Source organism: Myodes glareolus, chromosome 2 (assembly GCF_982192425.1).
Source record: "Myodes glareolus chromosome 2, mMyoGla1.1, whole genome shotgun sequence".
NCBI lineage: Eukaryota > Metazoa > Chordata > Mammalia > Rodentia > Cricetidae > Myodes > Myodes glareolus.
In genome coordinates this window covers 40,682,565-40,698,546 of record NC_142027.1, presented here as the reverse complement: position 1 = coordinate 40,698,546, position 15,982 = coordinate 40,682,565, and the positions used below count along the sequence as shown (strand labels likewise).

The following is a 15,982-nucleotide window of genomic DNA, read 5'->3' as shown; positions in this document are numbered from 1 at the left end:
AATATCTGTATTCTCTTATCAATTTTGAACCATCTGTTCTGAACAGAGTGCTTGGTTTTGAAGTCCAGCACCAGCGTTTCCCAGCTCTGAGACATTCATCAAATCACAGAGCCTTTAAAATATGTCCGAGAGTGAAGCAATTTCCTCTGAAATGAAACATACCAGCCTGGTGAGAAGTTCTTTTAGGATCAGAAACTTCTAAAGGGCAGCTCAGTCAGACACAGGAAGTAAACAACTACCAGGTTTCAGGAAGTCCTTGAAACTTACCTGAATCACAAGGCTAAGCAGTAAGCAAGACTTCCAGAAGAAATTCTGACCAATTGAACTGTCCGTCTATGTGCTGACCTCCATGAATACAGGTTTTCTGAGTCATTAGCCATGCTGGGAGGAATGGACCTCTGGTGGTGCAGCTGACTCTGAGCTGTCCATGATTTTGTAAGTAACCCTTCACTCATCCTCTGGAGTAAGTAGCTCCAGAGGATAATAAACCCACTGGTTCACCGAATTGGACTTTGTTAGATTCACTTCTTTGTTGTGTTGTTGGTGGATTCTTACTTACCCAGTGAAAGTCTTATACAACAGGTTGAAATGTCTTAATCTACAAAACAGAGTCAATAGGACCTACTACCTAGGGTTGTAAAGACTGCTATGATGTAAAGTTCTGAGTTTGCAATTATACGTGATAGGTGAAGATTTGATTTCTTTCTCTGGCCTCCTAAAACTGTTAAAATATATCTGTTTTTGTTGTTTGTTTCTTTCTGAAAATGGTATCATAGGCTGTGTGTGAGGGTGACCCTATTAGGTAAAGGTAATTGATGCCAAACCTAATTAACCTGAGTTCAATCCCAGGAATCCATATGATGGAAAGAAAGAACCAACTCCTGAAAGTTGTTCTCTTACTTCCATATAGCATTTCCTCCACAAAACAAACAAAATAAAACATGTAAAAAAATACATCACATCTTTTCTATCTATATTTGATACAACTCTTGGTAGATGACATTCTGGGTGCATCCTAATGAAAGCAACTTATGACAGGTTATCAAAATAGATTAGCTACTAAACCACTATAATTCAATATTTTTCAGTTTTCCAAATGGCCATTCATTGGTATTTCTGGATTTTGAAAGCACTGACTGCTATTTTTAGAAATCTGTAAAGACATGTACCACCACTGGGAATGAATCTGTACTCCTTACCTTTCCCTTCTATTACCTTCATGGCTAAGCATGTTTAAGATGTTATACAATTCATAGCTTTTCTTTCAAATGCAATGTCAGAATTGACACCACTGTTATGTGAGTTGTCTCACTGTCTAATTTCAAATTATAAATGGTCTTTAGGCTGTGAGAAGTTACATGTTGTAAATGTGACATGTATCAGAAATTTTAAAGAACATTCACATAGCAGTTTATAAATAGTTTATTGAGGTACTGGAATCTACTATTTGGATTCTGACTGTACTCTGTAGGCTCCTTAAGCAGTGAAGTGAGGATGCACCCATGAAGAGGTTTGGTTACCCCAGCCCTTTCTCTTCTTTGCTTCCTAGCTTGGAAGTGAGGAGCTTCTCTGTCAGGCATCACAGCCATGAAACTGCCTCGGCATGGGACTAAACACAAGGAGCTGAGCATAAACTCAAGTTCTCAAAATTTGAACAAGAATAAATCTTTCTTTCTTCATTTCTCTCTTTTTATAAATTATCTCCTATATTCTCTTTTAACAGAAACACAGAGGCATGTTGAGAGAAAAAACAAGACAGTTATAAAAATATTAATGTTACTTATTAAATTTTAATTTATTAATCTGAAAATGCAATATTGTCTTTCAGCTAATGAAATAAAATTTATTAATCGTATGTGAAATGTTCTCAGATTCTCCCTTATTAAAGTGATTTCAGCGAAGGCAATGGATACTTTACACATATGAGTGACCTAAAAGAATGTGCTGATCACATACCCAAACCTCCACAACTGTGAAGGGAAAAACACACATGCTGCCTTACAGGGCAACGCCTGATCAGAAAGTATGGAACTATTCAGTTAGCAGTGAGAAAATAAAGTTAGTTTAGTTGGTCTCAGATAATGATTGGCAGTAAAACACCAAACACCACACCAACACATTATTCTTTTTGACATGAACAAAGCACTCTAGGTGGTATATTTTATTTTTTTATTGATAGTGACACAATAAGAATTACATATATACCAATTACCTGTGATCCTTTATAACTCTTTAAAGCTGTTTCACGAACACAATTTGAGCTTTAAAGTCATAAAGTCAACTTTTAGAAGACAATTAAAACTAAAAATACATTAAAGATATCATAAATCATGATAGGCTATTGAGATGGCTTATAGTTGGTATTTACACATTCTAATTACAACAATACGTAGACCTTTACAAGAAGCTGGTAACTAAGGCATTCAGAGGTAATGTTAATTTCCATATAGTTAATGGCCAGATTAACAATGTCACAAGTCCTAAATTCTTAAAAAATTCTTCCAGAGTCCATAAAACCAAGCACAATATTGTAAAATATTTTTGGTTGCATAAATCTTTTAAAATAAATTTGAGATTATTCAGTATGCCTTACATAGATGCCTTTAATTGAAAACTGGTGAGGTCTCCAGAGACTATCTTTTCATGTCTTCACAGCTTGGATCTGATCTGATAACAAACAGACAAAACTATGATCAGTCTCACAAGGAAAGACCAGCAACCCTCTTCTCTAAGTTAACTCAAGCTAACCTATATAACACAGAGAAATCCTACCTGCATATCATTTTCTTAAGATACAATTAATACTGCTGTGTTAATTTTTATATAAGCTGTCAGTAGGTAAGGATTAGCTAATTCTACAGGCTTACTAGAAAGACCCCTAACAGTTCGTTTGGTCTTTGGTTCTTTTTGGTCGCTGTTACTTAATTAATTCCCTTCTAGGTAATTACTTACAATTCACTAAACACACACAGCAATTCCCGAAACATCAGTCACTTTATTAGACTTAAGCTCTCACACTCCCATTCAGTTATTCCTTTGCCACCTTTATGGCCCTAACACTTCTAACTTCTAACTCGGCTTGCCATCATTATCTATATGACTATGTCAATGTCACGCCGCATTCAGAAAGGTGGGTATGAGCGCTTTCCTCTAAGGTTATAATCTCAACTAAGCCCGTTGTTTCTTTCCTCTTTCTTCCTTTTTTTTTTTTTTTTTTTTTTTTTTTTTTTTTTTTTTTTTTTTTTTTTTTTTTGACAGGGGTTCTCTATGTAACAGCCCTGGCTGTACTGGAACTAGTTCTGATTAGTAGGCTGGACTTGAACTCACTGAAATTTTCCTGCCTCTTCCTCTCAACTGCTGGGATTAAAGGTGTGAACCACCACTGCTACCCAGCAAAGCAAGGAGTACTTGTTTTTGCTTTTTCCAGACAGGGTATCACTATGTAACCCTGGCTGTTCTGGAACTCACTTTGTAGACCAGACTGCCCTCGAATTCGCAGAGATCCACCTGCTTCTGTCTTTCAAGTGCTCGGATTAAAGGCATGCGCCCCCACCCCCAGGCCTTTTCTTCCTTTTTAAAAAGCACATTTCACACAAATTCAGTCTCACATGTGAAGCACATTACATAACCTATCATCTTCACCTTCTTTTTAAACAATTATTTATGTACATGGGCGTTTTCCCTACATGAATGTCTGTGTACTGTATGCATGCCTGATGCTCACAGAAGTTAGTAATGTTGAGTCCCCTGGAACTGGAGTCATGGATGGTTGTGAGCTCTCATGTGAGTGCTGAGAAGTTAACTCAGGTCCTCTGGAGGTGCAGCCTTAACCACTGAGCAATCTGTCTAGTCCCTGTTTACACCTTGTTAAAGAACTCTTTTCTAAACACGATGAGGACTCTCCAACCTAGACAGCCCTTTTCTCAGCTTGCTAGTTATTCTTGAGACCCCTTGTATCATCAGTCTAGAATTTCCATTAATAGTTCAGGGATTTTTTTCCCTCCATTCCTGGGCTGGTTTTCCTAGTTCTGATCCATCTAGCCATCCTTCCTTTCTTCCCAGTCTATCCTAACTTTGAGAGTGTATGATGCAGGAGAACACATTCATATTCATGTGTCTATGTGAATGTGTGCTGTTCCATGTGTGGAGGTCAGAAGTCAAACGTGGTGGTGGTCCTTGTCTTCTATCTTAAGGCAGGGTCTTCGTGTTTGTTGTTGTGTGTACCAGGCTGACCCACGGCTTCTGTGGATTCTCTACCTCTGCCTTGCATCTTGCCACAGGCACACTGGACAACAGATGAATGCTACTGACTTTCAGTAAGTATTGGAGATTCAATCTCACTTAGGCCTCAAGCCTGCACAATGGGCACTTTACGAATACACGGGGGAAAGGAGCCCCTTGAGCTTGTCTTTTTCTTTTCCTGGCTTACTCTCTCCTTGAACTAATACAGCAGAACAGTCTTAATTTACGGTCACCTTTGATACTGCCTCAGTATGTGATTATTGTATATCCTCTATGATCTTTTCTAGACACTCACCATTACCATGGAGCTCCCAAGTAGCGGGTGTTGGGAAGTTAGATGCAGCAATTCCTTTCCTTATGTGAAACCCATTTCCACCTCGGAAAGATTGCACAAGTTTCCACTGTCTTCAGGGTTGAACCTTACTAATGATGTGCCTTGCGTAGAGATATTTTCTTCCCCTGCTCTGGGCTCTCAAGATTCAGTTCCAACAAATACTTTTTGATGACCCACTACTCTTTAGTTTCTTGGTTCTCTTTCTAAACTGTCTCGTGTTTGGATACAGGATCTTCTCAATATGACCTCTTTTTTTGTTCTTTTTTTTCGCTTTTTTTGGGGGGGTTATTTTTGTTTGTTTGCTTGCTTGTTTTTTGCTTATTTGTTTTAGACAGGGTTTCTCTGTGTAGCCCATGCTGTCCTGGAGCTTGTTCTATAGACCAGGCTGGCCTCAAACTCAGAGACCCGCCTGCCTCTCCCTCTTGAGTGCTGGGATTAAACGTGTGCACCACCACCTCTGGCAACTGCCTCCCTCTCAGTCTGATTCCTCAGATGACTCTCTGTACCTTACGCCTACTCCTACTGTTTGTTTCCTGGAGGAGTAGGAAACAGAGGAGAATTACGAGATTATCTATGAAAACTTGTAGTCCCTCCTTGCTTTCAGTTTACTATTGCCACATACCATGAGTCTGGTGTTCTCCAGTTCAGATAGTGATTGAATATTTGCAAAGAAGAATCCTTAAAACTCACTTTTGCTATTGTAGTTGTTGGGTGTGGGAAGTCATGATTTCTCTTTTCAGTTCCAGATCCATTTTTTACTTACAAGCATATTCTAAACCTTTGGGAAGATCTTCCATGTGAATCAGGCTGTCCACCAAGGATTCAGCTTTTTGGGGCCCATTAAGACAAACTATATCCACAGATTTCCAGCTTTCCAAACAAGACTACCATTTTTATCACATTCATACACAGAATTTAAATCTTTTGAAAACACTGTCTTTATCATTAGTGACAGCTGAAATTGTTAGATATGTTCAATCCTCTATTTTCATTAGAAAATTGTGCAATATGTACAACAAAGATATCAAAATCTACATGTGGGCTAGTGTGGTAATCAGAAGTACAGTACTTGTCTATCATGTGTGTTTGCTTAACACATGTGAAAGATGTCCTGGGATCATTCTTGGTATTCAAAAACAAGCTCATGGTTTGAAATCAGGAGGCATTACTGATTTTTCTCCTTGCATGTAATGTGGTAAAACAAGTTTCATTATTTTGGGAAAGCTTTTTAAAAAAACATCTCACTGAAACTCTGGGCAGGTTGAACATGGCTGTAGTCTCACTGCTTGGAAAGTCAGAGAGTGAGCTCCGGGTCAGCCAGTACTACATAATAGTGAAACCCTCCTCAGCAAAAAAACACAAACAAACAAACAAAGGAAAAAAAGGAAAAACAAACCTATCTCCCCCAACAAAAATCTCACTTGAATGTTTCAGAACTAGAAATTTTATCATTATTACACATACAAATTACTGAATCTTTCAAAAGAGAATATAATCTTATGTAACATATAATATTTCATGAAAAGTCCAATATTAAGCTTAAAGAAATAAGATTAAATTAGTACAAAATGAACCTTATTTAATGTGCTAGAAAACATCAGGATTCTGACAGTAAAATGAATATAATTCAGTTGAAAGATCTTCTGCAGCTAGATTTTTCTATGTGCACGTAGCTAAAAAGTCACACCTCAAGCAGGCTAGTCTCTCTCACTTACTATCACTTGTCTTGAAGACAGGCGTTTACGTCTTTTCACATTTTAACCGGTAACTGAGACCAATAAGATCTCCACTACTTACTATCTTATAGGAAAATACAAATGATCATCTAGTCAAACACAAACTGACAAACTCATTTTTAAAAAAACTATATAGTTTCTACCTCTTTTAAATAATGTACCTAGGTAAAAGAGTAAACATGGCATGTATTATATGTTTTCCTATGCTTTGTATTTCAACACATATAGACATTATTTTATGAAATTTAAGTTTTTAATAACACAGATGTGAAAGTTACTTCATAAAGTAATAAAAGATGTCTTAGTGTGAAGAGAGGGTAATAGTAAGTGGGATAAACGATCTGCCTCAAGGCCAGCTCTTTTGCTGCTCCTCCTGTTGTACAGAGCAGACAAGGATGCTCCTACTTACCTTGCAGGGACTGTTGCAACAAAAGGACACAGAACCAGTTCTACCAATATTCTATTCTCACAAAGACTTGGGACAGAAGGTAATAGGTCCGAATAGAAAGAAAAAGAATTGGTACCAAGAAACGTTGAAAATTGGTCCTAGAAAATTGGATCATTACTGACACCTAGTGGCTATTGGTAAGGATTAAAAAAATAAAAAATAGAACTATAAATGAAGTTGGGGAAGAAAGGAGAGACAGAAATCAAAACCTAGAAGCTATATCATCTTCTGTTCGGTGTTGTGCCCAGAGTCACTATACTAAGCATGCCCGCGGCATCTTCACTGAGAGTAACATCAGCATTGGTAAAGGAAGAGGCAGGAAAGAAAATACACCTCTCTATCTTCTCTGGGTTTAATCTGCAACCCAGATTGCAGATGGTTTCTATCAGAAATCCATGCCATAACCCTGAACACTTCTTTAATAATTTGAAACATGAAGTTGGCGTGTTCAAAGAAAATATTCCTTTACTAATTTTGAGAACCATTAGAGATGTTTGCTTCACTTATAAAATATGACTAGAATGTTCATTGCAATTTAATAGTAAATGTTTTGACTGAATAAATACAAGCTAAAGAATTCTGTGTCAGGCAGTGCTGGCACACGCCTTTAATCTCAGCACTCAGGAGGCAGAGGCAGGCAAATCTGAGTTTTGAGGCCAGCCTAGTCTATAGAATGAGTTCTAGGATAGCCAGGGCTACACAGAGAGACCTTGTCTCAAACAAAACAAACAAGCAAACAAACAAGAAAAAAAAAAGAGGAAAGAAATGAAAAGTCTCTGTGTGGAATTCACTAGAAGAGCAGATTTTATGTATTTCTATTTGCTATAAAACAAGTTTTTAGCATTTGTAGGCAGATTACTCCTCCACCCAACACAACAGGCTATAATTCTGCCATGGCTTCCAAAAGATGAAGGAAGAAAATGAAAAACTATGCTACACATATCTAATGTTAAATGGAAGTAGTACTTATAACCACAAATTGTAATTAGAATTTGTATCTTTTTTTACCCCATTCAGAGTGGGAAGTTCCCAGCAAGAACAAATAGTCAGAAATTCTGTTTACACTGAAAACTTTTGATTTGGCCATAAACATTCTACAGAAAGGACATACAGAACACACACCTTTCTATTGCTCTGCAAGCTTCAAACTGTTCTCATACACAGTAGATAATATGACCCTAGGGAAAACTATAACTTAATTTATTCCCTAATATAGCAATGATCTATTATAGCTATTTTGATTTAAAAAACAAACTTAAAATAAATAAGGTATCAATAGGATAATAGTATTTATAATCCTAAATATGAATGTTGAAACTTGTGCATATGTGCTGTGTATAAATGAAGATATATATACATACATATATATATATATATGGAGTACTGTAGACAGTATGGTAGATAAAAAATAGTTGTTATTTTGTCCTGACATTTGTCCCAAACTTCAAATGTGTTCTTTAGCTACTAGAATTAATGAAAATCTGGGTCCATAAATTAAAACCATTTTCTAGATCTGCTGTATATATTGGATATACACAGAGAAACAATTTAATTAAATCTGACAGAAAAATAAAAGAAATGCAGCAAGGTATCAGATACTTACTGTATTGTTTTTTCTGACAGCAGAAATAAAAAACAAGAAGGAGGCATTGATGTAATAAAATTAAAATATAAAAATGAAATGAAATGAATGAACAGGAAACAGGCTACAGATGCACAGTAGCGTGCGCTGTACCTTGGAGCCAGTCCACACCTTCCTGTAGTCCTTCTCCTTTGATGGCATCGCTAGCACTGAAATAAAAGTCAAACAAAACATCCATTTTATGGCATCATACAACTCTAGGAGTAAAATAACAACTTTTTTCATATTACAAAGAAACAAATACTAATAACATATATTATGCAAAACTATAAAGTATTAAAATAGAATACAAATAGGAACTTAGATTCTGAGGACTTGGGAAAAATGCCTGAGACAAATTTTGAGAATCTGTAGTAATGTTAAGAACACATAAACATCAGGTTATTTTCTCACTGTAGAAAGATCTAGAGTTTGCTGCCCTACGCTACTCTTCCCAGGGCTCCAACAGCATTCACTTGTTACAAATGTTTGACTTAGGTCACAGTATACTCATAGAATCAACTGACTTCTTCCTCTGTGTAGCCTGGGCTACCCTGAAACTCACTCTGTAAACCAGGCTGGCCTCAAAATCATATTTGCCTGCCTCTGCTTCCCAAGCCTTGGACTAAAGGCATACAGCACTACTCCTGGGCTGCTCATAAACTTTTATAAGCTATTAGAAGAAAATAAAACTCCAGTCAATTTCAATTGTACTTTTATATTTACTACTTCAGTAACCTTTGGCATCTGCAACTGAGAGAATATTACCATGACCTAACATGGTTATTGAAGAATTACCCATTTGAAGCATGCATATAAATGAAAAAATGCTTCCATTGTCTTCGATCCTTAAACCTCTAATCTGATATTTCATCTGTAATTATTTAAGGTATATAAAACTAAAAGTTTAAATAATTGTTTTGAGAGATATAGACAAATATGTGTTACAGATCTAGCAACCTATGATGATATTAATACATAACTAAAATTTCTGGATAATCAGAGATTATTTTATAGCATCCATTTAGTGGGGAAGCAACATCTAAAGCACAGTAGAAAACTTAGAGAATTAATCTGGTTCTAACTAAAGAAATTACTGCCAAGGAATTACTTGTTAAATTGAGACTTCTTCAAGTAAGAAGTCAAAAACAAATGGTATGAGGTAAACAATTACTCAAAGCACATTTTTGATTATATATCATAACAGTAAGGCATTAGTAACTAAAACACTTTTATCAAAAATCCAAGCTATTGATTTTGGCACATATAATTCTAGACAAGAATACAGGAAAGAAGTCCTTGTCCACAGGACAAGTGAAACCAAGTGACTAAAAACCCTATATATTTCTCAGAACAAGCTTCACCTTTCCTTTGAGATGAACTGCAAAGCTCAGAACTAGAGCAGATCAAGCTCTTCCCCGTGTGCTCCAGTGCTTTGGACTTTACGGCCCTGAGTTATCTCTCAGTGGCCACAGCTCCCACAGCTTCTCCTTCCAGTGCTCCCTGGCAGCCAGAGTACCAGCTGTTCCCAGAATAGAACAGGTACACTCTCAGCCAGGAAGCCTTTCTTCCTGGCCTCTGACTGGGTAGCTGCTTCTCCAACCAGGCCTTCACAGGAAATGCTCCCTGACTGATGTCAGGCCACAAAGAGAAGAAGTCAGGTCATGCTTTCTCTTCCGCTGTAAACATTTCTCCATTCAGTCATCTGATGTTTGTATAATTATTTCCTTACTAACTGTCTATTTCACAATTAAATATACAAATCCAAATATATCACAAAGAAACCAAGTCAAAAACATGCCAACTCAAATGAGACTCTAGACTCTATGTTTAGTAAAGATGGTAAAAATAAAGGTCCTGAATTCTTCTTTAGTTTCCCAGACTATACCAAATATCCTTGTATCCAATCTAAGGTAAGAGACAGGTAATGTTTCATCTCCTCTATCCCTGAGGACTACCACCCATAGAGCTGAAGCTGGCAAAGAAGGATAAACATATTTTCAATCTTGTGCAAGGTTCAAAAAAAATCACAAAATGCAGAACAAACCTTGTAAATGAAATGCTAATCTGAGCTTGGCGAGATGATGTCTAGTTTGAATTAAGGAGAAGTAAAGTTACAGGCAGGTCAAAAAAACTTCTCGGCATTTTTCTCTGCTGTATGGAGAACGCAGACCTGGGAATATACTATCTTTAAGCATTATGATCTCACTTTTCACACAGACATTTTGAGATGTCATAATTGAATAAATAAATCTGATTAAATTCACCTGTTACTTTAGGTAGAAAGGGGCGATTAACTCATGAAATTGACACTTCATGGACACTTCTCGTGTCTCCCATCAAGGCACAATCAAAACATTAGTATTTATTTGAATTTATGTTGTCTTTAGAGTCCAACAGTTTGGAGTCCAGCTGTTTGCAATAGCAAAGGTTCTATCTCAAAATTTTTCTCTGTCTAAAATCACACTCTCCTTTAACTACTAAATATTACTGAATCTCAAATTCAAATTGAACAACCATGGAGTGCCATCATCCCCGCCCCACCTCCACTTCACTGTTTCCGTTCTTGGTAGAGGGATGCGGGACTCACAGAATCTTGAGGTGTCTCTGGTGTTTACTTAAACCCGGCTCTATTCAGCACCAAGGCTAGCTCTTAAAGCCTCTTCTTAAAAGTACGCTATTAATTCTCTGGAATTTCATACAATTTGTTCAGAGCACATTCACTCCTCCCTCTCTACCCATCCAACTTCATGGTCTCTCTTTTAAAAACCCAAGGAGTCTAGTTTGTGTCACCCCTGAACAGTTTTATAATGTATAGCAGTTTCAGATACTGTTTACTAGTATGTCCATACGCAACCATTACTTCTACTTCCTCATTTGAATAAATTTATAATATATGTACCATGTACCAGTCACAAAGTTGGGAAAAGAAAAATAAGACAGCAATAAAACGTGGCATAAATCCCAACTCCTAGAGAGTTGAGGCTAGTGTTAAGAAGACAGACTACCACCAAAATAAAAACCAAAAAAGGGGTCACATGGTAATGGTGAAACACAATAGCAATCCCGGAACATTAACTGGATAATGACTCAGACAAGGCTACACCAGAGGGCGACTATCCCAAGAAAGGATTGGGTTTGACTAATTTTAAGTGATAAAGCAAGTCACTATGCTTGAAGGCGGGACAGCAAATGAATTATTTTATTTATGTTTTTTACCATAAGATTTTTTTAAAATACACTTTTTCTAGTGCTAAAGGATTTGAAAAGTTAACAGCAACATATTCATGAATACCTGGAATGTCACAATTCTGTGAAACACTTTGCTTGCATTCTACCATGTTTGCCATTTATAAAGTGATGTAAAAAACCTAAGCAGAACCCTACATTTCACAGACCTTTCAGAAAGACAAAATGAGAAATAAAAATGTTTTACCAAATATGCCACGGCTTGTCTTTGATGCTCTCTAAGCACAGCAACTGAGACACCTTCACAGATGTCACTGCATCTCTGAGATCCATTTTGTTCGCAAAGAACAAGATTGGAATCCGGCGGTGCTTAATATCTGAAAAAAAAAAAAAAGATGCAATCACAACATTTCTAGTGTTTTGAATCACTTTGCCCTAAAACCCTAAAACTGAAATAAGATGAACTCTTTCCTATTGCTCCTTTTGCTATGGCCCATACACAAACACAGATGCACAGTTAGACATTCATCTAAACAGAGAAATCAAAACTGCTTGGTAAGACCATGTGCCCTCTGTGTAGGGACTTTAAACCAATAAATAAAATCAGAGAAGGGGAATCCAGCAGTTAGAGAAGCAGTTATGCAAAAGGGCAAATATTTCTCTTGTTTGCAGTTGTCAGCACAAGGAGACAGACCTAAATAGGAAGATGAGAAGGAAATGGACTTGCTTTATTTCTAAGTCACAGACAGCACCATGAATGAACAAATGAGAAGTTTTTAAATGAGATGTTTCTAACAATGTATTTTTCCCATTTACAATTTTGAAAGCATTTTCCAAAGGTTTTGTGTATTTTTTTACATTTAACTGTGTGTGCGCGTGTATGTGTGTGTGTGTGTGTGTGTGTGTGTGTTTGCACACGTGGGTGTAGGTGTGCCATGGCATGCATATGGTCACAGGAAAAGTCATGGGAAGGATTCAACACTCTCTCTGTCCACTATGTGGGGCTGCAGAATCAAACTCAGGATGGATCCCAGGTTTGGCAGCAAATGCTCCTAGCTGCTAAGTGAAGCCAAGTCTAAACACATCAAAGAGCTTAGAATCCAGGAGAATCCCTTTCCCACCTTTGTCCTGTACTGCAAAACTGCCTTCCACAGTAAGGACAATGCACATCAGCATATTCACAGCTTGTAGAAACACTGCGTATTTCTAGTCATAATTATTATTAGCTAATTCCTCATAACGACACGCTTACCAGTATTCTACATATTTATCTTTTCACTTAATTCCATATCTTACCCTTGTTACCTAAGCAACACAAAACCAAAAAGCCCAGGGGTTCACAACTGCCTGTATCTCCAATTCCAGGGGATCTGATGCACTCTCTGACCTCTGTGGGCTCTACATGCCCACAGTCCACGTAAATACACTCAGGCACACACACATACTTAAATAAAAAAATAAATAAAACCACAATCTAATTCTTCTTCCTACTTGAAGTTTTCCTAACACTGAGAGCAGAACAAGGCAGAAATATGGCCACTTTGTTAGCTGCCCCTCTGTCTCAATGTACTATGAAAATAAGGAAACCAAAGCAACTGTACCCGATAGCCTACTGCTCAGAATGCCACTTTCCCTTCATCTTTTCTGTCTGAATATTATTCTCTTATTACTATCGATTATTTATATATTCAGCAAAGCAGAGAATTTTTAATGTTAAAGAAATAAATGCCAGTACCCCCTTCCAAAATAAAACAAAAAACCACTGTATGAAGCTTTGAAATAAAAAAAATGCAAGGTTTTTTATAAATTCTGTATAATCATTAAGCTTTAAAAATTTATAAATTTAATTGGAAAATAATTCTATCTCATAAACAACTTTTTCTTAAACCAGAAAACAAAGCAACACATACAGATGGAACCCAAAGCACAGACATCATGGCAGAAATTCCACAGATACCTGGGTGATTTAGAAGAGTATCAAGTTCTTCTTTGGCCACAACCATCCTTAATTTATCACTACTATCGATGACAAAAATAATGGCTTGTCCATCTCTGTATAATATAAAGAAAGAGAATAATGACATATTTTACCACCACATGCAATACTAAGTGTGTATAAAATATCTTATCTTAGTAAGCTGGCAATGTTATATCTGAAATATTTATTGAACACTATGTCTGTTTACTCTGAAAATTATCTTCTTTGGAAACATTTGTAAAACAAGTCATCAGTTGCTAAACAAATTTGTTATTTTCACTAAAAATGGCCAGTAATAATGCTTATGTATGAGCTGGTCCTTGAAGGAATAATTTGAATAGGAAGAGTTTCTTCATGAAAGCAGCTGTGGTACATAATTACACAGGTGTGAGTGGGCAAAGTATTGTGTAAGCACTGATAACCCAGGCTTCTAACCCAGGCTGGCCTTAAATTGTGCTCCTTCTTTCTTAGTATTACAAGTACTAGGATTGCAGGCATGTGCCATGTAGCCAGACAGCTGGTTCTTAAAGTGTAGCCATATTAACCACAGAGAGACATGGACACCAAAAACAGAGAGGAGAACAAAGGTACAGTGCTATGAATTGTATGAAGTTACATTATTATAGCAGAAACCATATAATCGCTGGGATTTTTAATTAGTATTTGACATTAAAGTGTAGCCATGTGGTAAGCAATACTCATGAAAATACTTACTTATAATAGTGTTCCCAAAGATTCCTGTACCTTCCTTGCCCTGACATGTCAAACACTGTAAAAGACAAACTATAAACAAAAGCAAAACATTACTATATTTTAAGCAACTAAGTTAAATGGTTATCTTTTTTAATATCTTAAGTTATATCAGATCAATCAACATGACTGTGGAATAATAAATGTGGCTAATATTCAAGAAAAATAAAAAAATTATTAATCTAAATATTATTTTCAATGAATAACCTAAAAATGTTTCCTTTGCTAATGAAGTTTTCAAGAGCTGGTCTAAGCTTTAAGGGCCGAGAATAAACTAAAGATAGCGGTACAAAAAGATCCAAACCCATGGGGACTGGAAAGGACAACTGATTTCCAGGTAAGTATGAAAACCCAGCTTCAGGGTCACAGAGAGAATGTGGTTACCTGGAGGACTTGAATTTCTCTATGCTGAATCCTATGGTTGGAACTATATCCTGACACTGGGCCTGCAAGAGAAGACACACATTTAGACATCTGCAATTACAAAGATGGGTTTTCCTTAAGTCCCAGATTTTTTTCATTTTTAAAATATGCTACCAAGGAGATGACAAAATTAAATATTACAATTTCTGTAATAGGGACACATAAAAATATAAGGTTCACTTGCCAATTATGAATTGGTATAACATTTATGTGCAAATTCACATTTTGTTTTATTAAACAAGGTAAGTAAGTTTTCATAAGTGGTTTAAAAAGTCACTCTGGGTTCCTGTGTTGAACTTCTTAATCACTGTATACTTCTTAATCACTGTATACATTATTTTTATTAAATTTATGTACATTGAACTTATGTATGTTTGGAATTGTCTATCTTTATGTCTGGTCCCTGTTCTCAAGGAGCTCATCAGATAGAGAATGCAAGTCACCATCAACATATGACAACATGGATGAAGAGTACTCGGGAAGAATGCTACGTACCGGAAACCCCAGGACAAGTTCCTGGCAAAGAATATTCCAGTAAATGGAATTAGCCAGTACACTGATCCTAGGTAGAGTAGGAACTTGCTACTCAGGAAAGACAGAAGGCGTGCATGTCTAACGTGCATTGCTAAGTAAAGGAGTGATACAGACTGAAGTAAGATAGGCGGGGCTGTGATGGCTCTGGTGGGGAGTTCTACAGGAAGAAGCCTGTAAAACCCTGAAGAACGGGGCCAAGAGAAGAGCAGTACACAATTCGACAGGTTTCACAGACATTTAAAAATATACTGATAATCGACACATTAAATGCCTCCTAGACATCATCAAAACTGTTCATTCATTTAAACAAAATGTATCTACTTTATGATTCAGATACTTAGAAGTTATTCCTGACTCCTCCTTTGTTACAGGCTACGTATGAAGCCATTCGCTCTCTAAGTTTCCCCAGCTCTGTGCCATTACCTTAGACTAGACCTTTCCATTTGGTGCTCTGAATTACAATAGCCTCCTAATTACTCCTAATGTGCTCTGCCACCTGGTACAAGTTATTTAAGCCTAGGTTTGCTCAAATGTCAACTATATTATTGTACTCATAAAGTTATTATGAGAATTAAATGAGCTAATAGGTACTAAATACTCAACATGGTGTCTATAAAATTCCACAAATGTTTGCTATTATTGTAATTATATTCTCATTTTGGTTAGTCTTATTCCTAGGTTTTCCCATACTGCCTTAATAATATCTAAATAAAAAAATCTTGTTTGT

At 36.6% G+C, this 15,982-nt stretch overlaps 1 protein-coding gene across 1 annotated transcript in view; it reads right to left on the bottom strand.

Moving 5' to 3' along the window:
* Positions 1-2,155: 2,155 nt before the first annotated feature.
* Arl6 (ARF like GTPase 6) overlaps positions 2,156-15,982 on the bottom strand; it is a 33,782-nt gene continuing 19,955 nt past the window's right edge. The window contains exons 3-8 of the mRNA XM_048422742.3: positions 14,683-14,744; positions 14,263-14,331; positions 13,528-13,622; positions 11,818-11,947; positions 8,496-8,551; positions 2,156-2,667 (exon numbers count right to left, since the gene is read on the bottom strand). Coding sequence (XP_048278699.1) covers positions 2,642-2,667; positions 8,496-8,551; positions 11,818-11,947; positions 13,528-13,622; positions 14,263-14,331; positions 14,683-14,744 — 438 coding nt within the window. The 3' untranslated portion in view covers positions 2,156-2,641. The remainder of the gene's footprint in view (positions 2,668-8,495; positions 8,552-11,817; positions 11,948-13,527; positions 13,623-14,262; positions 14,332-14,682; positions 14,745-15,982) is intronic.